This window comes from Corvus cornix, chromosome Z (genome assembly GCF_000738735.6).
Source record: "Corvus cornix cornix isolate S_Up_H32 chromosome Z, ASM73873v5, whole genome shotgun sequence".
NCBI lineage: Eukaryota > Metazoa > Chordata > Aves > Passeriformes > Corvidae > Corvus > Corvus cornix.
In genome coordinates, this window is record NC_046357.1 from 6,886,509 (window position 1) to 6,913,044 (window position 26,536).

The window sequence follows — 26,536 nt, forward strand, 5'->3', positions numbered from 1 at the left end:
AACACACCTCGAGTCCTGTGTTCAGTTCTGAGCCCTTCACTTCAAAAAAGACTTCGAAGTGCTGGACCGTGTCCAGAGAAGCACAGCAAGGCTCATGAAGCATCTAGAGATAAAGTCTTATGAGGAACACCTGAGGGAGCTGGGAGTGTTTATCCTGGAGAAGTGGAGGCTCAGGGGAATGAATTTTCATTGCCCTCTACAACTGCCTGAAAGGAGGTTGTTAGTAAGGTGGGGTCCAGTCTCTTCTATTGTGCCCACAGTGAGAAGACCCAAAGAAATGGCCTTAAACTGGGACAGGGGATATTCAGGTTAGATATTAGAAAAAACTTTCACTGTCAGGGTGGTTAGGCACTGGAACAGGTTGCCCAGGGAGGTGGTGGAGTCACCATCCCTGGAAGTGTTTTAGAGGTGTCTGGATCTGGCACTGGGTAACATGGTTTAGGGCTTGCACTGGTAAATGCTGGGTTTACAGTTGGACTTGATGATCTTAAAGGTCTCTTCTAACCTTGATGATTCTATGTTTTCTTTGAATTTTTCAGTCCATCTATCTTCTCCTGTAATGGAGTGAGTAGATGCAAAGCACTGATAGGCTCAAATTCAAAGTTCAAAAATCTACTTATGCAGCACATTTTCTTTCAGAGTACAAACATCCATTCCAGTAACATAATTAGCTCAAGATTTTGTCTTTCAGAGACATAACAAATTATCAACTATCTCTGTAGGAATACATCCTTGTAGCCTGGCCAAGTTCCATCTGGAGAGATGGTACACTGATTTCTAAGGCCATCTAGCATCAAGAAGAAACTTCACACTTCCTACCTAAACTAACACAATATAGCTAAAGATTTTAAGTAAGGAAAGGAAACAACAACAAAAAATTCCAATCAAGTATCTCTTAGTATTATGCAAATTGTAAAATTACAATTTACCATCTTCAGAAAGCTGCCCCAACAGTGTTGTAAGCATTTAAGTTTACAGATTTATGCAAGTTTAGTAAATATTCAGTGGTCAAGTAAATGCTAAGGATAAACAAAAAAACCTAGTTACACTGCAAAAGACAAATGTACATTACTGAGTTTAAGAAATATTTACAAATCTCCCTTGTAAGAAGTCCATCTAAGAACGGAATGCTGAATGTAAGTCTGGAGTACTGTACACAATGTCGCAATGAACAGTGCCACAGCCAAGCAGCACAGCTGCAGCAATGCTGCTGGTACCAATACGCTCAAAGCTCTCATTTCACCGACCACAGTGGGAGGCAGCTGACAACAGGATTCCTAGATGTTTTGCTCTAGTGTTCAGGAAATGGTTTGGATCAGACACTCATTAGGGTTGAAAAGCTATGATAAAAATGTTTTATGTAAGTGTTCTATCATTCTCAATACAGCTAATTTATTTCTTCTGGAGTTTTTCCTATAAATCTTTAGCTTATTCTGAAAGTAAAACACTACTATGAGACATATCCACAATCTTACACAAATACCATCAGTAAGTAAAAACTGAGACATACTTAATGATGACTGTGAATTGTAAATGTAGTAGAAATTTTAGTCTGTATAGATTTTCTTGGCCTGCTTGACATGGAATTTCCCCTAGACGCTTTGTACTTAAGAAGGAAAATAAGAAGCAGGATTTTTTTTGTGCTGTACTGCTCATTTCATAAAAGATTACTTTTACTGCCTTTACAGCAATTGGCTAGTTACAGAAGCTACAGAAACATCAATACCTTCATTTTAGCCCCTTCTGATCTTTTTCAGAAAAATCTAAAATTCAGTCTTTGCTCACTAGTGAAATAGTGTCAAAAATTAATGAAATACATTAACTCATTTAGATCAGTGAGTAAGAAGCAAGAGATAACATAGAAAGCAAAAACGTTGCCATTATTTTTCCCATTTGTTTCCTTATAATTCAAAAGGGGGAAAAATCAAAGGTCTTGAAGTTTCAATGAAGGAAATATTCTTTATTATTTCCTTAAAATCTAAAACCCAGGGGTAGTATCAAAGAGAAGGTAAGTGATCTACTACTTCCTTTTCTGTCATACTTCATTCAGATTAAGTTCAATAGTTCTCAAACTGTTGAATTTTCAAACTTTAAAAAAAAACCCCACCTTCTGAACAGGTGAGTTTATAATCTCTTAACATAAAGATAATTACTTGAAATACCATTTTTTCTTAAGCTATTAACAATTATTTCATATAAATCAGCTTTTTTGTGGACTTTTTTATAAATACTATTTATAAGGACTCCCTTTTGGTTCTCTCACTTTGTATATCCTGCTCTTTATTTTTCAGCTGTGGAAGTACAAATGTGTAAAACCTTTTTAAAAGTAAGTATGACACAAAATTACATCTGTTTTCTTAAACAGCCTTAAAAACTCAAAAAAACCCAGTTAAAAAACTTAAGTCTTCATACATCTCAGAGATGTACACATGCATTAAGAGTGCATGTGAAGGAATAAATATAGGCACGCTCCACTGAGAAAACACAAATCAAATCAAGACTAATAAATTAACACAAAACCTAATGCTACCATACAAGAATACTTCTGAAATTTATTTTACTGATTTCTGGCTATAATGATTATGCCATAATGCAGCATTCATGAAAATTCTGACTTTAAGAAGGAAAATAGTACCTGTGTATAAAGGGTACATGTAATGTACATATTTACAAGTATAATGTATTATGAATTTACAGGTAGCACTGACAGATCACGACACACAACAAAGAATCCTCATCTGCATAATTAACAGCAGCCATTTATGTACTTTTCCCCTTGTTTCTAATTTGCCTGAATGAAAAACACTGGGATCTCCATTTCTTTGCAACAACTACATGCCTTTTGTTAACATAACCTGATGCTGACTTGAGATGATTCCCAATTTATACTAAGTCCAGTAATACTGTAAATGCTGTTTTTGAGAAATGACCTGCTATGTGCACACGAATGACCTGCTATTTGCACCAAGGCTACAAGCTCCTAAACAGAGTGCATTGTAACTCCCCAGGTTTTCTATTTTAACATGTGTGCACAATTAATGTAAGCAGCCTAAGACAGGCAACTCACACAATAGATTACTGTATTTCTTTGTAGTTATTTGTGCCATGGAATTTAAACAGAAGTGTAATGAGTACGGTATTTCATATTCAAATTACAAAGCAAGAGGGTATTAGTGTAATAATCTCCCATTATAGTTTTTTCAATCTCTTAATTTCCAAACTCAACATTTTCTGCAAGAACTGTCAATTTCTCCATAGCTGATTTGAGCACACTGACAGCCATTTCACTCTTCTTTACCTCATTTTTGCATGACCTTGTCCATTTTGTCTATCACACTGACAGCCTATTAACAAAGTTTCATTTCATCACAGAACCAAGAATTTAATAACTCTTGTGAAAGCTCAAACCTTCTAGTTCAGCATAACCCTTAAATTCACTGCTGTCAGCAAGAAACAAACAGAATACTAAAGAAGTAGTGCTATCACTAGAAAACAGGATACAGCTCTACTTGTCCTGCCTGACAGGCCTTTTATACCAAGAAGGATGATACTACTTTTGTACAAATAAGGATGGTACTAGTCTTCTAACTTTGTTTCACAATAGAAACTCCTATGAGAACTCGCTGAAAGCTACTTTTAGGAGCTGTCATCTTCTACCTGCACGATACTCTCATCTAAGGTGGATAATTTTCCACATAACATTATTCAAATGAGCATAACCTTGTTGGGAGAATAGAAACAAAATAATGTCTCCCCTACCTTCAAAAGCTGCTTGCCAATTGTTGGACTCATTTTTTCATCCACCATAAGAATTACTATTCCTCTGTCATCCATACCTCGGCGTCCTGCACGACCTGACATTTGAATGTATTCACCTGAGGATATCTACAATAAAATGAGAAAAAGCAATTAACAAACATCAAGAAAACAGCAAGAACACAAAGTGCTAATTACAATTGCACAGTAAGTTGACACGATGTGTAAAAATTAGCAAAGACTTATCTAAGTTATCTAAGAGTTATCAGATTGACTTCATTAGTCATAACTACCATGAAGTAATTATATAAATCCATTACTATGAATAACATAGTCAGCTGTAAAAGTCAACTACTGCTCTTACAGCTCCATATCATGGTGCATCATTTAAGCAAGAACAAAAACCGTTTTACTAATGTCTTTTATAATGGAAGGTTGCTAAGAATGGTGAAGACACAATTTATCTTCAACATACTGATAATGCACCTTCATCATCTTCAAGTAATGTATCATTTCATTCAAATTATTCAAGATTAACATTAATATACTCACACTTGCAAAAGGGGTATTTTTATGCCTCCTATATGTGAAATTGAAGAGTTTATAACGGACTGGGACATGGCAAGAGGCAGCTACAACTGGTTACCTATGTCTCAGCAAGTTATAAAACACGGGTTTTGTCATCTGTGGAACTGCAATCTCAACAACTCCCCAGGTTTCACTTAGAGTCAGATTTCAAAAACTACTTAAGTGAACTGTGCTAAATAATTTCAGAAGTTCCACATTTCTGCTATCTCAAAGGTAACCCATTCTTATACATATCTTACAGACATGCAATCAGAATGAATAGTGAAACTGAACAACCCAAACTAAGATCGAAGAAATGTTTACTTCATAACGCATAGGTCAAGTCACTTGTCCTGTTCACCACAATTTTCCCACCTTTGAAGGATGAGCCTTGGCTCTTATAAAGCTTTGCTGTGGTGACTTGCAAGACATCATTATTATTTTAAGTAAACCACATACCACATTTTAATGTCTAAAATTTTATAATTATGCAAAAAAATTCTGTTGTAACAAAACAATACTCTCCCAAGGTAAATGATCTCTTTTCTTAGGTCTGTCAAAATTAGTGATCATTAGGATAGGTTATCAAGTCCATTTATTCTCCACAGTTCTCTGACACAGAATAAAATATTTGGGTCTCACAGTTTTGGACAAGTTGTGCAAAAGTCTTAGTCTAATCCAGTGTCTGCTGCTAACCTGTGTTTGTTTCCCTTTTGATGTGTCTATTAAACAATCTCATGGATAATCTGAGGAACCTTGTCTTCAGAAATTTGTGTATTAACTGTAACTGGATTAGATATGAAGATTTTCGAAAGAAAAAGTGTTTTCTGCTACATTGAGGTGAACACATAAAGCACAAATTTAATCCTAGCAAGGTTTAAAGAACTCAATTATTCTACAGAACCTGTTTATCACTTACCCATCGGAAATCTTTTCCATCAAATTTACTGGCACTTGTAAACAGCACAGTTCTGGCTGGCATATTAATTCCCATAGCAAAAGTCTCTGTTGCAAATAAGGCCTAAATAAACAGACTGAAGTTAATATAGCAAAAAAAGATGATCTCAAAAGAGGATGAAAATAGTCAGAGATTGCTACACAGAACCCCTCTGGATTTGAACATATCTGTGCAGTCAATACAGGGAACACAGGCACATTCAATACTTAAAAACTGGACTAAAACCATCTTTCCTTCTTCCCTTATTTTTCCTGGGAAAGCATGAAAACTAAATAGATGGGACAAATGAAAGATTCCAAAAAAACCATAATGGAGTGCAAATTATATTAATTAATAATACTAATTAATTTCAATATTCAAGTTTGCAAAGAGAAAATAGGAGTTAGCTATCCCAAAAAACCATGAAATTGACCTAAGGTTACATTTTTCTGAGTATTTCTCCTTAGAACAACCAACAATCAGCTTGGCAATTGTCCATTGTCATTTATAGGAGCAAGATGTAACATAAAACAGTTGAAGAAAATATTTAAGTTAGACACTGTAAGTTCAAACACTTCTGAATAAAATCTGGAACACTTAAAACTACAGCTGCAATTGTGTAGATCTCCACTGTAATACTAGCATACACCCTGAGCTAAAGCGTACTTCTTGGATTTTCAGGATTACCAGCCATGTATTCACAACAGAGAACAAACTACTGACGGACATAAAACATACCTTTATTAGGCCCTCTGAGAAAAGAATTTCTATGGTTTCTTTTAAGATAGGAAGCAAACCACCATGATGAATACCAATTCCTCGTTTCAGGAGGGGAAGCACATGTTCAACCTGAGAAGAAACGTACCAAAGACCAGCAAACAAATTTTAGCATTTGTTACTAAAATTTGCATGGAAAGCCTCAACATTGCCCTCAGTGTTCATGTAATTCACCATTTCCCAATTTAAAATACAATGACTACCCCTTTAATCTTGTAATATTCTGTCTGCTTAGAAGCTTGTATTTTTCCATTGTAAAGATAGGAAAACATCACTATGTTTAGTCATTATACAAAAAATTAGACTGCAGATGCATCAATGTGACTTTTTGAAAGTGTCAGGAATCAATAACTAGTAAGTGCACACTGCACTCTGACTTGAACTACTTCTGGACTGTTTTAAACCAGGTCTACTGCTTGATAAACTCTTATGTTAACTTAAAAACATAATTGGAAAAAATAAAACAAGCAGTAGGAACTCCACTGTTAATTCTGACATACATCATCTGCTGGAATCGCAACTGCAAGGAATCCTTATCACCTCTTTCATAATGACAAGAACAACATGGGGAGATGAATGAGATTATTCAGTTTTATAATTTCTATACCATCTACAAAACACCCTCAGCTTCACAGGTTGCAGAAAACAGGACAGAGCAATTCAACTCTATTCAAAAGAACCCTGTTCAATCTCCACTCACCTGAGGAAGCTTTTTGTCTTCATCGGAGAGACAATCAATTGCATTATTGAAGACTTCTTCAACCATCTTTTTTTCTTCATCTAAGAAGGCAATTTGTAAATTATCACAAAATGTAGAAGGCTAATACCAGCTGTAAATAAAGTGACACCACATTCTAATATTTACAAAAGTGTACAATAAAAATTGAGTGGAATACTGTGAAGTCTACACAAAACCACCCGCACTGGGTCAGATTATCAAGACTTCAATAAGCCTAGAGGAGCCAAATGGTAAGCAGAAGCAGATGATCAGGAAAAAGAAAACTAGAACAAACCTTTCAGAATAGTCCAAACTTCAGCTACTTCCAAGCTTGGGATTTATCAGTTTTATGTGCTCCCTGCCTATTTCATAAACCTCCCCTGTTCCTCTTCCACCTACTAGTCCCTGTCTGAATGGACATAAAGGCTCCTCCCTATTAACTCTCAAAGTTTACACTGTTTCCACTAAGTAGTATGAATATCAAGAATATACAAAGGTGTGATTCTGAAGAAAACATGAAAATGCACCTCTGCATTTACACTTATCTTTATATTTTCTGACAGAAAATTTTCTGACTATATTTTCTGACTATTCTGCAACACTGAACCAAAATGTGCAATGATTGGAGCAAGTAAGTAAGCAAGCAAGAACCCTGAACATTTCACAAACATGAAACAGTACACTGACTTACAACAAATTCCTTATTTTTATTAAAACTCTTTAGCTTTCCAAGAAGTGATGAGCTTTAACTTATTTGCAAACCTTGGTCTTAGTCCAAGGCGAAAAACATCTTTAATTACCTTTTGGTTTTTACTTTGAGGAGAAGGGGGAAGAACGAAAGAAAGAAAACTGGGTTGCATTGTCAAGAAAAAACAGTCTAGTGGTTTGTTACACCATTGTTTGGACTTTGAGAGTATACTATTTTTCTAATGAACATAACATGAAAATTTTCGGAAATACTTTTGTTATGATCAGTCTTCTCCCATTACAGACAGAATTTTCTAGCAACTCTTATATTATTATTACAATAAACGGCATACTGAAGCAAGAAATAGAGTTAAAATCAATGAACAGTTCAACATTGCGATGACCAAGTACTCTGTACACCAACACCTTCCTACCGAATACAGCTTGAGATACCAGCATAGTAAAAGAAAAAAGCAGTATGTATTCTCCTTTTGGTTTTACACAAGATGTTCAACAGGAAAAGTAATATTTCACATCAAACTACATCTGTGAATAGAATTCGACTGGATTTATCTGTACCTGTATTGAAGTCTAACTTTGTCATCTGAAGTGCATAGGCTTCACAGTCTTTCTTACTGAAGCTGAAAATAATCACAGGTTGGAAATTCCTTTCCATGATCATCTTCACAATCTTAAAAACATTTGAAGGACCTGCAGGAAGATTACATTCATTTAAATTAAATTTTGCAACAAAAAGTATCTTATGGAGTAACTGAAACACAAGCACAAGTTGCACAGAACTTCAGAAAACATTTATACCAAAAATTACCTCAGAATGGGTTCAAACTCACCTTTTGTTCCTCCTTTCCTGCCTTTCTGATCCCCTTTTGCTAAGTCTCCTGCATCTCTAAGCACTTGCATTGCTGTATTAAAATTATCTTCTCTGAAATCTCCCTAGATGTAAAACACAAACTTTGTAAGGAGTTACTTACACAGCCCACTTAAAAATACCTAGTACTTTGCACAGCCAGTACCATTACCCCATATATACACAGGCAGAAGGACAAAAACAATTCATAAGCTATCAAAAGAGTTTACTAGGTCAGTGTCACAGCTCAGAATTACATTGGTGTCTCTGAAGTTACTGCTCATTGTTCTATCCACCACATTATCCACCATGCCAGACCTGCTAAATGACACAGTACCAAAACTGACTTTTAGGAATGTCCACGTAAAACTACACTGCCCAATGAAGACCTATCTTCAAGTGCAGCACTACTGTTTATGGCATCAGCTACTGCTAAGTGAGCTAATGATAAATTTTAAAGAACTTGTTAGTTGAAAAATACCTGAAGAAACAAAAATATTTTGCCCCCTCGACTAAAGTCGAATTTACATGCCCCTGCATTTTCTTTTGAGTGAGAAACAGTACAAGGAAATCAACTACTCTGCAGATGTACAAAAAGCAGCACACATTTTAGGAAACAAGCAAGAATGTGGGCACTTAAGACAGCTCAGGGAAGTATTACTCAGCTGATTGCATGACATTAGATAATAATATCAATTTCTTGTGTAAGACTCCAAAAATCTAAAAGCAATTCAGAGATCACCATTACCCGCTTGTACTTAATTTTAACAAAAACATCCTTTATACAGCCTATCCAAATTTTGCAAGAGCTCAAGCTTTTGACTGTTAAGTGAGGAAAACAATCTTTCAAACAACTGGAGCAATCCTTACATTTTCATCAACAACCAGATGGAGTCCATCTCCTCCTGCTGGAAATATATAATGCTGCAGCGGAGTGGGTCGATAGTCAGTGTAAATCACATGGCAAGGCTATAAAGAAAGAATTCACATAAATATTTTATAATTGCATTGTAATATCACTTGCTTGATGGAAAATCTAATACATTACTATTAAAATACAACTTTTTAAAAACCAGAAAGTAAGGCTTTTGAAGCTAAGATAGAAAATTTTCTATCCTGAATATGGATTTTGTACTAACAACATTGTTTAAGAAAATGAAAGTTTGCAAATGTTTTAGAACTCTGAAGATGACTATAAAAATTCTTTCTCACGAACACAAAAAAGTAAGGATAGGCAGTGTTTCTTTCTGCATTATTAGACAGGCTTGAAATATTAACACCTTCTAAAATCAAATGAAAACCTGTTAATTTCTATTTTGTAAAAAAAGCCTGAAGTATTTCTGAAACACCTAAAAAAGACTCACAGTAGACTTTCATGAGCATTTAAGGTTTCAATGCATCAAGACGACTTGTTTAGGAAAAAAACAAACACTTCCTTTAAAACATTAAATATTGCATAAATCTGCTTTTAAAAAACCGGCAATTTAATGTTCTACAAAACAAAGTCAAGGTTTTGTGCCAAGTTTAAACAGACATCTTTTATATTATACTCCCTTCATCACAAACAACTTAAGAATCAATCTCCAGGATATTTTTAAATTTGGACCAACCTCTTGGTGATAACAAATTCCCCAGTTCTAATCCACAAATTCTTTGCTATAAAATCGCATCTTAGAAAAAAACCAGAATAGAATTTAAAACCCAAAAGTTACAGGACAGGATAGGTTTCTTAAATTACACTTTTCCCACTTGCTTGCAAGCATATATAGTATTTCCCACGGATTTAAGATTTGCTTTCGATTTCTGCATGGCCTTTTTACAGAGCTCCTCAACCAAATTCTCCCAAAAACCTCTTGTCTATCAACCCTCAGAAAATCACAGTATGTTCACCATGTTTCATAACTCAGAATGTTTGCTGAAATCAGGCAGGTACCTAAATAATTGTGGAAAATAAACATGAAGAAACAGCCTTAATGTTGCCACGTAGAAGCAACAGCCAGTACACCTGCAAAAGCAGGAATACAGCCAGAGAACTAGGACTGATCTCTACCATCACCTATAAGCAATAAAATGACTAAAAAGATACTCAAAGGTCCAGTTATCAACCAAACAGAAAGCATTATGTCACAAGACAAAAAGGATAGAGGTACAGCATATGAGAAATATAACCTGTTTGTGAAGATGGCAGATCCATTCAGCAAACTGACGGGCATTTGGAATAGTTGCAGAAAGGAACACATAATGTACGTTATCAGGAAGCAAAATAATTGTCTCTTCCCAAACCACACCACGTTCTGAAAATGGAAAGGCATATGGGAAATTTATGTGGTCAAAGCATGCTTCTCATCCCTGAAGCCAAAGAACAGCATGCTTAAAAAGAAAATAAGACAAAAACTAAAACAAATCTCCCCTTCACAAGTGGGGCATATCAAATGCCCTCAAAATCGTTTCTGCTTTGGCGAAGAAAATGCAAACTACAACACAGAATTACAAAAATTCAGTAGGAAATAAATTCTGAATGATTTATACAGAAAGATGACTGATTTTAAGAGAGAAAATAAGACTTAATACTTCGAAAGAAAAATAAATTGTTCTTGGAGGAAAAAAAAATGATTGGAAAAAAAAAATGGTATGCATAGAATACCTGTATCTCTCATGTAGTGGATTTCATCAAAAATAACCCATGCGACTTCACGCATAACCTCAGAACCTCTGTAAAGCATACTTCTCAAAATCTAGAAAAGGAAGTAAGAGTTGAGTGCCTTTATACAAAATAAACAACAGTCGTGTTACACAAACATTTATAAGAAACTGCCAGAATTTTTGGTTCACATTTACATGGGTATATGAAATCATACTTTGCACAAAACGTAAAAGCATTTAAAGATAAATTGCGAGATGCTTTCCAAGTTCATTCCAATCCAACAAATCTCATTACATGAGAAAAACTGGTTTCCCTGAAAGGAAGGTGAAAGAATGAAACAACGTATTTCTCCAAGCTTCTACATGGCAGGTAATTGTTACAGGTCTACTTCTGCAAGCCCTCTTTTTACCTCATCCTAAGAGGAAATCTTTTGTCAGAAATCAAATCATCCTGTCTCTCTAATCTTTCCCTACCAAAGTTTTGCCTGGTTCTTTTGAGGTAAAGACAAAAAGAGGAAAACTCCAACTCATGGCTGCACTTCTACAACAGAAATGTGACAAAACTCTGTAAGCAGTACTTTGTTACCAAAGGTGAAAAGCAGCATATTCCTGGAGCTCTAGCACCTACTGTGAACCACTCAACAATCCTTCAGTGATGTTGCTTTCCCCATTTTGCCTTTCTAGAACAAAATACTGACCACAGGATTCAGTAAATCTGACGTTCGGCATTTTACGTTTACAAATACTCAGTGTCTTGAGCACCCAGGAAATGAAATTCTGACTTTCTCCACATTAGAATCAAAAGTTCCTGGCTTATAGTTCAAAAGTACAAATTCACAGAGATTTACCTAATTTTTTAAATAACCAAAAGTTAAAACACTCAAATGGGTCATAACGAACTTTAGAACATTTTCTACCCTAACTGGGCAAGTTTAATGCTTTAAAATTAGACCTCCCCAATCAAAAAAGGGTAGAAGAAAACACAGATCAAGAATTAATGTCTGATCTTACCTCAGTTGTCATTACCAAACAAGAAGCTGTAGGGTTAATGGTGACATCCCCAGTCATCAAACCAACATCCTGAAATTCTTCATACATCTCACGGTACTTCTGATTACTCAAAGCTTTAATTGGACTTGTAAATATCACGCGCTGCTTTTCCCTCAAAGCCAGGGCAATTGCATACCTGTATTCAAACAATGTCCACATTAACAGCTGTCAGGAAGACAGAGCATATGACTTTGTTTAAAAACAAAATAAATTGCGCAATTCAGAACACGAAGAGAATGATTCACAGCATTTGAACCCACACTCTTAACACATTTAGCATTTCATATCTAGATTAGTAAGTTCAGTGCAACCTTAAATCAACTACATATGCATCTCTGGAGAGTGAAAAACCTTTAAACACCAAGTTAGCTGATTTTTATGGACACCAGAGTACATGTAGTTTAATTAAAAAACTGTCATTTTCTCACAACAAAACTATTGTTACTTGAAGCCATGCTCTAACATATCTTCATGTACACTTCACTCCTTGCTTCAGGTCAGCAAAGCCACTTCACTGCCTGAACCAAACCCTGGCAGAAAATATACACTACCTTTTAAGAATTTCTTGCCCAATAAACACAAAGTTGCCAACTAAAGCAAACCAGTGCTTCCAACAAAGCAAAAAAAGACCACACAAGAAAGTCCTTACTAGTTCTATCCAAGGGCTAGAAAACAAAGGTATTTTTTCTAGATTTACAGAAATCTGTATTGAAGAAGCTTCCATTTCAATCTATACAGCGACACCTTGACAGTTTAAAAATAAAAGCTAAGCTTAAACACAAATTAAACCTTTTGTTACCCACTAAATGACGAAAGATGTAAATTTCATATTCAAGGGTAGTCAATTTAATTCTAACACCGATGGACTGAATGTTGCATCAAGAAATTGAGACACAACAGCTACTGACAGCACAAGAAAGCGACAGAACGGACATCACACTGTTCTTTCATTAGAGCCTGTTAGAGAAGTACTTACTCAGCACAAACAGTTTTACCAGCTGATGTATGAGCTGACACTAACACAGACTGGTTATTATCTACACAAAGAATAGCTTCTCTCTGGAAGGCATCAAGAATAAATGGATATTCCTAGAAAGAGAAAAAAACAAAAACATTACAGAATTTTAATACAGACTTACATCTAATTAATTTTCTGACTGACCTAGTGTGTAAATTAGAGACAGGAACTAAATCCTGCAGATACTTGTAATTTCCGCTGATCTAATCCAGTATTAGGCAACGACTTTGTATTTAAATATTTTTATCTCATACCATACCTAAGATCTTTGCTTATGTCCTGTTGTCATAGCAAATGAAAATCTTGCCCTGATGACTGAATTTTCTCTAATTTACTAGCTTAGGAAGAGAAACTAAAATGATGCCACCGCCTGATGTAACAAAAAGAATGGACATCATAACAGCCTATCCACCTCATTCAACCACATAATTTTCTCTACAGAATTTTAAATACAGAAACATCAATCTTATTTATGACAGGCTATCTTTTACAGACTTTACTGACAAAGTACATAATTTTTCTCCTCTGCTCTCACCTAGTATGTAAAGCATGTACAAAAAGAAAAAGAAATGGAATCTACCACATACTTTTGCAGCTTTTCCAGTTCTTGGCTTCAGACCCGTGAATTCTTCATTTGCTGGAAGCGCAACCTACAAAACACATTTAAAATAAAAACAGTTGCAGATTTCTGTGTCCACAGCAGTGACATTTCTGGCAATATGAAGTATATGAAAACCAATCTGAATTTCTGTTATCCTGTTTCTACAAGCTCATGTGTCCAGGGTTCATCCCTTCCTCTCAAGAGTTTTTCTATCAATCTCTTTATTCTCCTGCCCCAACAATGCTCCTTCTCTCACTTCTCTGATATCCCTACTGTATTGTGTGAGATATTACTGCTTCAGCTACCTTGGAATACTAGCTTTTCAGGCCAAGACACAATCATGTCTTCCGGCCAGTGGATGTTTCAAGTAATTACTGAGCTCACATTGATAAACATTCCCTTTTCAAGTACACTGTATCTATACTGGTAACATTCCCGTTCCTTGCCAATATCTAACAGTTAATCACTTTAAATACTTAAGCTCTCTATACTTACTAAGTAATGGCAAACCTTTACCAGACATCTCAAAATAACAAGAATTGTACAGACACATGGGCTTTAGAACCCTTATCAGCAAATGTTTATACAGTTCCTTCATTACAAAAGTCTGATGATACAGAGCCCTTGAATGTGACCCTAATTAACTTGAGTTAGTTCTGGAAAACAGCACACAAGAGAAAAAGACCATAACAGTACAAGGAATTTAAAATTTACGTATTTGATTCTCACATGAACTCTTTCTGATAGTCATATATGGATGCAGGATGATTTAAGAAAACCCAACATTAATAGTTTATATTTCTTGCATTTGAATTTGTATTTATGTCTATGAACACAACTTGAAAACGGAAGTTTTCATTACTTTGCACATAAAATAATCTTTACAAGAAAGTCTTTCATTCTTGAACTAGAATAGCAGAATACCTCAATGCTCTGATCACACTACGAACACAAACATGTTTCACCAACCAGTAGGTTCTTCTCCTCAACAACAGTGCTCAAAATGTTCTTGTACCTTACAAATATGGAAACCTATCAACATTTTGATTTGAGTCTTTCACAATCACTCATTTTATTTTAAGTATGATTGAAACTTTTTCTGGTAAAATATTTTACTAATTTTTCAAGTGCATTTTGTGCATGCTCAGTGTCAGATAGAGACTTCAAATTCCCCACAACCTTAAACATAGTATGAAATACTGTATCTGCTAGAGTGCAGGAAAGCTCTGGAGAGGTATCAGGACAGGCTGGATCAACGGTGTGAAGTTCAGCAAGGTCAAGTACAAGGTCCTGCCCTTGGGTCACAACAATTCTAACGAGCACTGCAGGCACCCCCAGGTGGGGAGACAGCTTTTTCTCTGAGGTAATAAGCAAAAGGAGGATATGAAATGACCTTAAAATGTGTATGAAGAGATTGAACATTAGAAAAGACTTGTCAAGCACTGGACCAGGCCGTCCAGGAAAGTGGTTGAGTTATCATCCCTGAAGCTATTTAAGAGATGTGTAAATGTGGCACTTGGGAACAAGGTTTAGGGGAGGACTTGGCAGTGATAGGTTAATGGTTAGACCACAAAGGCCTTTTCCAACCTAAAAAATTCAGTGATTCTATGATCTAATAATTACAAGCGGAATAACGAATACTGTTATACTGGCAGGATACACACAATTAGGTGAAACAAGCCTATTTTTCATCTGCATTTTCATTGCACTCACCTCATGTGTACAACCTTCAACAGTGTCCACAGACTGCACCGTTACTTGAGGCATCAGATCTGTCAAACTAAAAAGATATGAGTTAGGATTGCCAAAACAAGTACTCAAAAATCCTGATCTTTATAAATGTCAATATGTTGAATTTCACCTTTACTTGAATTGCAACACCAAAAAAAAAGGATGCACAGTCTTGGCATGGACAGGCAGCAGAGGTTACCACCAGAACTAATACCTGTAAATTAAAATTTTGCTACCATATAAATCTACTTTAGCTATTGACTCAAAAATTGCACCACACAACAGCACTTGGGTCACATTTATTCCCATAAAGTTTTATGATTAAATGAGGACTTTTTTCAATACATAATGAAACAAAATTCAAGACCTGTACTCCTGCTACTAGTCAAGACAGAGTAAGCAGCTTGAAGCATCTCAAGCAGCTGCCTGAGGACAAGGCTCCTCTTTTCTTTACCAGTTCCTTCTCTCATGGCCACAAGAAGGGCCTAATGTCTCAATGCAAGAAACTGTTTATTTCTGATGGTTTTAACATACTTAGCAAGCTACTTCAGGCAAGTATACATTCTACTGATACCACCAACACAGAAAATGACTTAAAAGTATTGTTTCTGGTTCTGTTTTGCTTCTATACACTTACCCTTTGTTTACAGTGTTTTGAGAAGCCTTCTCATGAGCTTTTCACAGAAAATCTGACACTGAACTTCAGAAAAATTAAATGCAAGACCAAATGACAATGCAGTTACCACCTCACATGCCTCAAAAGCCTTGTTTGTCCTATTTGCCAATTTACTCTTCCGATATCCCAAGCCAACTATGTCTTTCAACATCATAGTACACAGCAAGCCTGTCTCCTCCCACGTACTTCCAGCTCATCTTCTGCTCTATGTGAAATGAACATGATGGCTTTGAGCAAGAGTCACCGATTCATATGAGTAACCACAAATTAATGTATACTTTCTACTGCAAACATCTACAAGTCTGCAGTATTTTAAACACACCCAGTGCTCATTACTGCTGAGGCTGCACTAGCAGCACATTCTCACTTAAACAGATAATGGAAAAACAAACTTGTGCAAATTCATCTTTACATGAAAACACTGCAAAGCTACTTTTTATCAACTGTTCCCAACTGTTCCCAGTGTGGCTTGCTAGGACTACCTTACACATTAAGCCAGGCACTTACTTAACATCTTCTGATAAAACATCTTCCAATTTCGGCTTTTTTCCCAAAAAGACATTTTCAGTACTATCAAGCTCAACTTCCCTTTTTGGCTTTACTATTGCTGGTACTGGAGGCTTTTCTTCCAATCGTTTTCTGCAACATAAAAACGTAAGAAATTTACATTTTGCCTCATTTATTCATGTAGTTTCAGGAGAAAAAACAGATAGGCTAAGGGAAACTGTGATCCCATTGCACTTGGGAAACAACCCAGGTAAGTCCATCCACAAAAACTGTCGTGGAATTTCAAACCAGCGCCCAGATAAGATGGCCACCAGGTCCCCATACTCCCCAGCTGACCACAGCACCAGGGCTGGCTACAGCTTTAGAGCCAGGGATCCTGGGAAAGTGCCTCACAGAATCACAGAATGGGTCAGGCTGCAAGCGACCACAGTGGGTCATCTGGTCCAACCTCCATGCTCAAGCAGGACGATCCTAGAGCACACTGCATAGGAGTGTGTCCAGATGGTACTTGTATAGGTCCAGTGAGAGAGACTCCCAAAACTCTGGGCAATCTGTTTCAGTGCACAGTCACCCACGCACTAAAGAAGTTCTTCCTCGTGTTCAGGTGAAACTTTCTGTGCATCAGTTTCTTCCCGTTATCTCTTCCTATTGCTCGGCACCACCAAGAAGAGCCTGACTGCATCCTCCCGGCACCCTCCCTTCAGACACTTACAGACATTGAGTCCCGAGGGGGTTCAGCAGCTCAATCAAGCCGGCAGAAGCCGGGCCCAGCGTTACGGCCCTCACCCCCACCGCCAGAGCGCCCCCGGTATAGTTGCCTCAGCCCCGCTTCGCGCCCTTACCCCGGCCTCCTGGCACCCTCGGCGGGGCCCGTTTTGCTTTTCTTGGCGCCAGAGGCGGGGACGGCCGCGTCCTCCTCGAACACGCTGAAGAGCTCATCCCCAAAGGCCTCCGCCATCTTAGCGGCCGCGCTCCCACAATGCCCCGTGAAGGGCCTCACGCCTCACGCGAGAAGGGCCCTTCCGGCCCCGCCCCCCGAGGGGAGACAGAGACTCCCGCCGGTTCTGGCACCCAGAGCCGCCCGCACGGCCCGTGCCGTATCTCGATTTCTGTCTGGATCTGGCTCTCGGTCCCGATGCCGGACCCTTCTGTGACCCTCCCCCCGGGCACACACCCGGCCCTTTGCCGCTGGGAGGTGATGCGCGAAAACCCGACGCAGGCCGCGCGGCCTACGCGCGTGCGCTGGGAGTGCTGGCCAATGGGACGCGGCGGCGGCCGTGTCAAGTGCGGTGCCCGTATGTGCGCGCGCGCGGGGCGGCGGGGGTGCCATGGGCGGCCGCAACAAGAAGCAGCGCGCGGGCGGCGCGGCTCATGCGGCTGCTGCCACCGCTGTCACCGCCCGCGCCGGCGCCGCCCAGGCCGGGGCAGCTGCGGCCGGCGGTCCGGCCAGCCGGGCTGCCCCGCCGCGACCAGCACCTGCCTCCAAGGAGCCGCGTGTCAAACAAGGTACCGCGCCCCGCGGAGCCCGGGGAGCGGCCGTGCCGTGCGGACGAGGAGTGGGGCCCGCTGTGCGCGCGGCTGAGGGTGCCTTGGCTGGAGGGGCAGTGCCCTCAGGGAGCCCCCACGGGTGCGGCTGCCGTGGACCGCAGCGTTACGAGGAGAGGTCGGCCATAGGGGCTGTTGTTTCCCAGCATCGGGAGAGGCAGCTGGAATTACTCTGCTCCTAATGTGGTTGGGCCTGGCTACAGCCCGCCTTGCCTGTCTAGCTGGTCAAGGGAGGCAGTCCTCCCCGTCTAGTCGGCCCTAGTGAGGCCACGTCTGTTGTTCTGTGTCCAGGTTTGGGCTTCTCTGTGGGAGAGAGGAGCTACTGGAGAGTGGATCTACCCAATGGAGGGTCACAAAGATGATGTCTCTCCTTATGAGGAGAGACTGAGGGAGCTGGGCCTGTTCAGAGAAGACTGAGAGGGGCTCTCGTAAATGTATATAAAGATTTCAAAGGCGTGTGCCAAGAGGGTGGTGCCAGACTCTTTTCCGTGGTACCCAGAATGAGGAGCAATAGCTGCAAACCAAAACACGACAAGTTTTACCTCAACATGAGGAAGAAATCCTGTACACTGAGGGTGGCAGGGCACTGGAACAGGCTGTCCAGGGAGGTCATGGAGTCACCCTCTCTGGAGACATGCAGAACTCACCTGGATTCATTCCTGTGTCGCCCGCTCTAGGTTGGATGATCTCTAGAGGTCCTTTCCAACTGTACTTATTCTGTGATTCTGCTGCCATGGGTGTCCCTGAGCAGATAAGCCTTGGTGGCATTGATGTGTTGAGTTAATTACAGAAAGTCTTGTTATTAGATGATCAGTAGCTCCTGTGGAGCAAGTGTTTGGATGGTACTTTCCCAGATGTATGTCTTTGTTTTGTATGTTATTAAAATTAATGTAATATGGATTTGGGATTGTTTTAGGGTTTTTTTCTGTCTTGAAGGAGCTGTTACAGGGCTGGAGGCACTTCTGTGGTGTTGGATAAGATAAGGGATGACTGTTCTGAGTGCAGTCTGAATAATGATATTCTGCAACACTGTGAGATGCCTATTTTCAATAAGCCAGCTTTGCCAGAAGTAGCTCAGATACTATATAACGTTATAACAGCTTGTGTTGCAGACCATGAGCAAATCATGCAATGGCCAGGGCATCTGCGATTCAAATTTGTTAAGAAAAAGTTCTTGTAATCTGTTAATATAAGCTTCCTGGACCTGTTAATGTAGTCTGCTTTCACAAGTGTGGGCTCTACCAAGTGTAGTTCTTGTGTCTTCCACTTCTCCAGTAACCACGGTACTCAGTCCTCTTCAGAAAATATCCTGCTTCTCTCTCAGGTTGCATACTGTGGTGAAAAATCAGTCAGGGTATGTGAAAGCTAAGTTGGTATATTCTAAAGAGCCCATTGGTAAGTGCCAGTGAGTAACTCCTGAGTGCTGACAGCTGTTTGTCTCTCCTGAGCAGAGGTGACCATACTTTTTCTGAAATGAAGTTACCAAAACCTGGTCTGATCTCAAAGCAGGCTCTCCCAGAGCCATTCTGTAGGCAGGCCAGCATGGATGAACTGTGCCTCCTGGAACAGCACGTAGCCACACAGGCTGGTGGAAGCTGTGGGCTTGCTCAGTTTCTTCCTACCTGTGGAGTACCAGACACTGTATGTGTGCTCGGAAAGTGATGGAATTCAACAGCAAGCTGTGTGTTGTCATTCTAATGACAATAAATAGTTTTGTGAATTGGGGTTTGGTTTTTTTAATAGCTGTTAAATGAGAAGTATTTAAGAATGGCTGTAGCAGAGCAGGCCAAAGGCTTCTGTAACCCAGTGCCCTTTCCTAGGTAGGGGACAAAAGCAGGTATGTAGGTAAGAACAGATCAGGCATGCAGTGATATAGGCTCCACCAGCTGTGGCTTGGGGTCTTCCTGAACCAGATATAATTTTTTTTCAATACTCTCCCATATCAATTGATTTCTTTACTTCAGAGCTGTTCTGTCTGCCCTCGGACCTCAGTAAATATCCACTGTCCATAGCTTTAGTGGCAAAGGGTTCTGTTACATAGCTATGTGCTCTGTAATAAAAAATTCTTAGCAACCTTGCATGTTCTGAAGCTGCCATTTACTTCCTATTTGGCAATCCTTTTTCAGTGTTGAGAGGGTGAGCAGTCAATCCCATTTCCTCTCATTATACTCTCTGAATTTTATATTTTGTCTACCAAGAGTCATAGCCCTCTTCACTGTTCCTTGTTTAAGGCCTTTCTTGATTATTATTGTCTTTATGCACCTGCAAGTTTCTGGCAAGTTAGTGTAATAGTTTGCACTAACCTGTGTTATGTTAGGTCTGCTTTAGCTACTTTAAACAATGTTCTCAATGAGTTTTGTGTAATTGATTGTTATTTAAAATTTGCAGGTCCAAAAACTTACAGTTTTGGTTCAACAACAGATTCCAGTAGTGCTGCAAATCTAGATAAATCTGTTCTTAAGGCAAGTATCTTCTTTATGTAAACAACTTTGATTTTCATAATACTGCTTTAGCTGAGTAAATATTTCTTCAGGTCTATTTCAGTATTATGTTGTGCACGTAAACTACATTAATGTGTGAGACAGTCACCATTTTGAGTTTGATATTGTTTAGGGTTTTGAGTGTCCTTTAAGAAATAGGGATAAATTAACAGTGTAGGAGAATGGCTGTCTGTTTTTTAAATAACAAATCATACTTCGCATGCAAGATTATTTTAGGAGTTAGGTTTGGGCTTCTGCTGTGTGTATTGATTTTTCTTCCTGTCAGGAAAGAGTTACAGATTTTATATAACAAACTTAGTAGTAAGTAAAGCCTGGTTCATGTTTCAGAAGAGTTTCAAATATTAGAATTACTATACTAAATTTGTTTTTTATAAAGGTGTTTTGGAAGGAGGATATCACAGATTACATCTTTATGTCCAAATTATCTTATACAAGTAGAACAGAAAGACCTTGGTTTTTCTGGTAGAAATTTTTGAAAATTTACTTACGGCATTTCACTTAACATACCAAATTTCCTTGAAAATGTAAATGGGCTTTCTTGGTAATAAGGAACGAACCCCTCTATTTCAAGTAAAAGCATATAGCTTGCAGAAATAAAGGTATCCTTTTTGTAAGAGATGTTTAGGCCACTTATGGAAAGCTTGAAAAATTGGAATTTGAATGGCAGAGAGATTTCTCCATTCTTACATCCTTAGTCATTAAGAGCACTGACATGTCAGAAAAGCTTCTAATGTTTACCTGTATCAATTAATTTTTTCTTTGCAGGTAATGATAAATGGTAGTTTGGAGAAAAGGATTATCGATGTGATTAATAAACATAAAAACCAAAATGATGACAAAGGAATTATTTCCAAAAGACTAACTGCAAAGAAACTACAGGTACAGTTCAAAGTTTTAGTTTCCATTATTTATGTAGAATAAAGTTTGTTTTTTGTCATTTTTATCAAGTGTTATACTACACTTCTGTATACAGTACAAGCCAATACACCATGCTTTTCAGTAGTTACACTAATGATTAGTCAGTGAAATCAAGAAGTATGCTTATTAGGAAAGGCACATCTTTATGGATTCAGGAACTAAAATCAAGAGGTTTCAGACAACGTAGAGGAATAGTACTTAATCTGAATGATTTAGGTTTCCTACATTTTTCATTCCATATACTTGGAAAATTACAGGTATGTCCTTATTTAGCTAGAAAATATATTGTGTACAGAGGCAGGAATGTAGATTTATTTACACCTATGCATGTATATTTAGAAAGAAAGTATTATAAACTCTGTGTGCAAAACAATTTTCTGCTTAAGTTTTAGATACATTGTTGCATATTGTTTATCTCCCTTTAATGCTGACTTTCTGATATGTGGGAAATAGAACTTCGCAAGCCTGTGTTACATTGTTAGATTAAATACTAACCTTTTCTGGCCGTCTCATTTATAGGATGTATATATGGCTTTACAAAGATTCTCTTTTAAGACTGAGCACATTGAAGAAGCAATGAAAAATACACTTTTATATGGTGGTGATCTTCACTCTGCACTTGACTGGCTTTGTTTAAACCTTCCCGATGGTGAGTGTGGTGACAAAATAGTTCTTGACAGAAGAGAAACAGGACCTCCTAAGGAGTAGCATTCCTACTTCATAGTAGCAATTAAATACAATGTGTTTCTAAGACTAGTAGTTACAACAGTGTTCTTTTCCTAGAGGCACGCCTGACTGGTTCTGGGATATTTTGGTGTATAAATCTTGTGGTCTTCCTTTTTCTGCACTTGGAGTTCTGTGGAAGTCCAGTGAGCAAATAGTATCTTACATAAATGCTAAAGCCTAATTTTTATTTCTGTTTGTGTTCTTCTAATTGTTTCCCAACACACTTTAAAATATTTTCCTGTAATTATTATTGATATTTTCTGTGACATGTTTTATTTTGAAGATGCCTTGCCTGAAGGTTTTAGCCAGCAATTCGAAGAACAGCAGCAGAAACCTAGAGCAAAATTTCGTTCTGTTGTGTCACAACGTGGAACGCTGCCTCCCTTAGAAGACAACAAAAAGAAAGAAAATGGCCCTGAAACTAAGGTAATCTGAAAATCTAATCTCTAGTTACTTGGGGCAGGGCAGGGAGGAGAGAACAAAGCTTTCAGAAATATGGGAGATGTATTGATTTCAAGCACTGATGTGGAAAGCTTATGAAAATGTTGTATGATTGATAGTTGTCACCTGCATTTTAATTTCAGTGGAAGGTGCCATAGTGGAAGGTGTCTCTGCCTATGGCAGGGGTGTTGGAACTAGATGATCTCTAAGGTCCCTCCCAACACAAGCCATTCTATGACTCTATAGATTAATTGCTTAATTTTATCCTATAATGGGTTTATTCTGTTTATTTACATGTGGCACTCTCTACACACTTGCATGGGTTAAAGTTTGCATACCTGCTTTCAGTGTTTCGATTTCTGTGGTTATTGAATCTTAAACTAGAAAACAAAAAGATTTCATGCAAATAATTTCATTCTTTATGGCAATTATAGTTGCTCTAGTGTTAAGATCTATTTAAGTGTATGGTGGAGTATTCACCCTGGTTGGGGAAGTTTGAGCCATTTTTTTTCTTGTCATATATATATTTTATATATAAAATCTTAACCAGTAGATCCTGGATACTGGCAGAAAAAGCATTGTTTTCACGTACTTTATCATTACTTTTAACTTACATTGCTCTTAGGAAACGAATGTGAGAAAAGAGAAAGAATTGAGTATGAAGGAATGGATTTTGCAATATGCCGAGCAACAGAGTGATGAAGAGAAGGATGAGTCTGTGAAAGAGACAGAGCAAGAAAAATTTGACCCAGTAAGCAGAATAATGCTTCATGGAAGTCTTTCTAAAAACTGATATGTCTGGTACATCTGCATGTGGTGGACCTATTTGTTACAAAATTGTGTATTACAAATTGGGGATTGAAAACTTCTTTTGTGTTTTCAGTAATGCATCTGGCTGCTGAAGGAAAATCTGTTGAAGCTGCTTCTTTTCTAAGTTGTTTTTCCTTTCCCATATTACTTGCACTGGGTTCAAAATGTTGGAATGTAATGTGCAGGAAAAATATTTAAAATACATTTCAGTGAGATTGAGTGAGTTACTATCAAATTCTGGGAGGTTTTGAGTGTTAGTTAAGTAAAAACTGATTTTTTCCCCATTGTGTAAGCTTGGTACAAAGGATAAAAAACCTGCACTTTATTATGAAGGTCATTGAAAGTGACAAGCATACCATGTTCAACTTGTAATTAATAATTCTGTTTGAAATAGAATGAGAGGTATGTACATCTGTCTGCCAAGCTTTCAGAAGCAAAAGAACAAGCAAGCATCTCCAAGCAAGACAAAGACAAGCAAGGCCAGAAGGCAGCACAAGAAAAAATAAGAAGAATTCAGCAAGGTAGAGCTATGCAAGTTACCTGTGTTTTATTTTCTGGCCTGCATGTTTGTTAGGCGATTAAATATTGGAGTCAGATTGACTTGAAGATGATTTCATTATCTTTTATGCCACTCTGTGAAATGAAGGCTTTTCTGAATCTGTTCTTTCTTGGTCAAATTCTAAAATGTCAGTAACATTTCACTACTTCTGTTTTTGGGTACTCAGTATGAATTAATGTAGTGTTTTTTAAGCCGTTGGTGGGTGTAAGTTATATTCTCTCTCTGACAGAAATGGCAGTACTTGAGGAACATCCAGTATTTAATCCATCTATAAAGATTTCAAACCAACAGCAAAATGAAAAGAAAAAAATTCCCTCACCTCAGCCTCAAGAAACCACTTTGAATTTGAGTTTGCTTGAAAAACCTGATGGTGCTGCAAAGGAAGACAAAGGTGCGTTGGAAGCGATTCAGTATAAGCTTGAATCATACCATAAATTTCCAAAATTAGTTCTTGTTTTTCTAGGTTTGCAGTGATAAGTGAACAAACTCTGGTTGGAAAGGAAGGTGGATTATCACAGAACCAATTAGCTTGGAAAAGACCTCTGAGACTGAGTCCAGCCTATGACCAAACACCACCATGTCCATTAGACCATGGCACTGGGTGCAAAGTCCAGTCTTTCCTTAAATACCTCCTGGGTTGCTGACTCCACCACCTCCTTGGGCAGCCCATTCCAACGCTCGACAGCCCTTTCTGTGAAGAAATCCCTCCTACTGTCCAGCCTGAACCACCTTCCCTGATGCGGATTGAGGCTACATCCTCTTGACGTATCATCAGTTGCCTGGGAGAAGAGGCCAACCCCCACCTGGCTACAGCCTCCTTTCAGGCAGTTGTAGGGAGTGATAAGGTCACCCCTGAGCCTCCTTTTCTCCAGGCTAAACACCCCCAGCTCCCTCAGCTGCTCCTCACAGGACTTGTGCTCCAGACCCTTCCCCAGCTCCATTGCCCTTCTCTGGACTCCCTCCAGCACCTCAATGTCTTTCTTGCAGTGAGGGGCACAGAACTGGACACAGCACTCGAGGTGTGGCCTCACCAGTGCCCAGTACAGGGGACAATCCCTGCCCTGGTCCTGCTGGCCACACTATTGCTGATCCAGGCCAGGATGCCCTTGGCCTTCTTGGCCACCTGGGCACACCCTGGCTCATGTTCAGCTGCTGTCACCAGCACCCCCAGGTCCTTTCCAATCACTCTGTCCCAGCCTGTGGTGCTGCCTGGGGTTGTTTTAGCAGGAACCAGCACTTGGCCTTGTTGCACCTCACACCATTGGCCTCAGCCCATCGATCCGGCCTGTCCAGATCTGTCTGCAGAGTCTTCTTGCTGTCCAGCAGATCAACACTCCCACCCAAATCAGTGTCATTTGTGTACAGTCTGTCTCACTGACCAAGCTACCTTTAAAGGATCTGGAGTTGTTTTAGCAGATTACGTTGAAAGCTATTTTTGTCATGCTGTCATGTCTTAAAAATTAGATTTTTTTTTTTTCAGTTGTAGGGCTAGTTGCTATTCCAGTCACCTTCACATGTTTTTCAACTATTTTCATTGTAAATATTCAAATTGTTAGGTTATTTTCTAATAACGAAACTTTAATGAAAGTTCTAAAATTATTGGGTGATCAGAGATAACAAAATACTGTAATTAATTTTCTGCCAGATACTTCTGTAGGAAAAGCAGAAATTTCTGTCATGTATCATCAATACCTGTATTTCTGCAAAACATTCCAGAAAATAGTGCTGTCTAGTTAAATACATGTGAATAAAAGGTAAAAATTACTTCAAATGAATGTAGAATAAATTTTAAGATACTTAAAAATGTGTTTTTCTGCTCTTGCAGTGAAAAAGAGGGAACCACTAGATATAAGAAATTTTGATTATAGTGCTCGAAGCTGGACTGGTAAATCTCCAAAACAATTTTTGATTGACTGGTGCAGAAAGAATTTTCCCAAGAGCCCAAATCCTGCTTTTGAAAAAATTCCCGTTGGAAAATACTGGAAATGTAGGTATGTATTTCCTGTAATCTTTACATTTGTCTTTTGGTTCATTTGAAAATAAAAACTGGGTCAATTCTGTATTGTTGATTGAGATTTATATTAATACAGTGTGTTTATATAGTGTGTCCTGTTTAGTCCATCAGGGATGTATTTTACTCTGAATAGCTCTCAAAAGTGATGCTTGGACTAGACAAAGTCACAAAAATAAGATTCTAGTGAATGATCCCATAAAGCAGGGATAAGGGTTTTTTATTTGTGTACTGCTGAATGAAAGATTAGTCTGAAGCTGTGAGATAGATTTGAACAGTTTACATTTGATATTCAAAGTAACAAATCAAAGATTCAAGTTTGTGAATACCAAAACCACTCTGGAGATTGTGTGAAATAAAGTGCAAATTAAAAATTTGTATTAAAACTAACATAAATTTGTAGGCAAGAGAGTGCAGTATTTTATTTTAAAATTTCTTTTAGAAATCAAGTGTATAATATAGATTTGTAAAGTAGAATATTACCATGTA

At 38.3% G+C, this 26,536-nt stretch overlaps 2 protein-coding genes across 4 annotated transcripts in view; one reads left to right on the plus strand and one right to left on the minus strand.

Moving 5' to 3' along the window:
• Nucleotides 1-17,724, minus strand: part of MTREX (Mtr4 exosome RNA helicase) — a 42,295-nt gene extending 24,571 nt beyond the window's left edge. The window contains exons 1-15 of one of the 2 annotated variants that reach the window (XM_010395431.4): nucleotides 17,379-17,723; nucleotides 16,537-16,668; nucleotides 15,336-15,402; nucleotides 13,609-13,671; nucleotides 12,980-13,092; nucleotides 11,965-12,139; nucleotides 10,955-11,045; nucleotides 10,480-10,604; nucleotides 9,181-9,279; nucleotides 8,294-8,396; nucleotides 8,022-8,153; nucleotides 6,738-6,817; nucleotides 5,999-6,109; nucleotides 5,243-5,344; nucleotides 3,760-3,885 (exon numbers count right to left, since the gene is read on the minus strand). In XM_010395431.4, coding sequence (XP_010393733.3) covers nucleotides 3,760-3,885; nucleotides 5,243-5,344; nucleotides 5,999-6,109; nucleotides 6,738-6,817; nucleotides 8,022-8,153; nucleotides 8,294-8,396; nucleotides 9,181-9,279; nucleotides 10,480-10,604; nucleotides 10,955-11,045; nucleotides 11,965-12,139; nucleotides 12,980-13,092; nucleotides 13,609-13,671; nucleotides 15,336-15,402; nucleotides 16,537-16,668; nucleotides 17,379-17,494 — 1,635 coding nt within the window. In that variant the 5' untranslated portion in view covers nucleotides 17,495-17,723. Of the gene's footprint in view, nucleotides 1-3,759; nucleotides 3,886-5,242; nucleotides 5,345-5,998; nucleotides 6,110-6,737; nucleotides 6,818-8,021; nucleotides 8,154-8,293; nucleotides 8,397-9,180; nucleotides 9,280-10,479; nucleotides 10,605-10,954; nucleotides 11,046-11,964; nucleotides 12,140-12,979; nucleotides 13,093-13,608; nucleotides 13,672-15,335; nucleotides 15,403-16,536; nucleotides 16,669-17,378 lie in introns of both variants that reach the window. The other variant, XM_039566945.1, reaches the window with a different exon arrangement.
• A 125-nt stretch (nucleotides 17,725-17,849) lies between these two features.
• Nucleotides 17,850-26,536, plus strand: part of DHX29 (DExH-box helicase 29) — a 28,873-nt gene continuing 20,186 nt past the window's right edge. The window contains exons 1-9 of one of the 2 annotated variants that reach the window (XM_039566944.1): nucleotides 17,850-18,042; nucleotides 20,470-20,543; nucleotides 21,348-21,461; nucleotides 22,020-22,149; nucleotides 22,510-22,652; nucleotides 23,293-23,418; nucleotides 23,872-23,998; nucleotides 24,266-24,427; nucleotides 25,862-26,027. In XM_039566944.1, the coding sequence (XP_039422878.1) occupies nucleotides 17,865-18,042; nucleotides 20,470-20,543; nucleotides 21,348-21,461; nucleotides 22,020-22,149; nucleotides 22,510-22,652; nucleotides 23,293-23,418; nucleotides 23,872-23,998; nucleotides 24,266-24,427; nucleotides 25,862-26,027 (1,220 nt within the window). In that variant the 5' untranslated portion in view covers nucleotides 17,850-17,864. Of the gene's footprint in view, nucleotides 18,043-20,469; nucleotides 20,544-21,347; nucleotides 21,462-22,019; nucleotides 22,150-22,509; nucleotides 22,653-23,292; nucleotides 23,419-23,871; nucleotides 23,999-24,265; nucleotides 24,428-25,861; nucleotides 26,028-26,536 lie in introns of those variants that run through there. The other variant, XM_019283428.3, reaches the window with a different exon arrangement.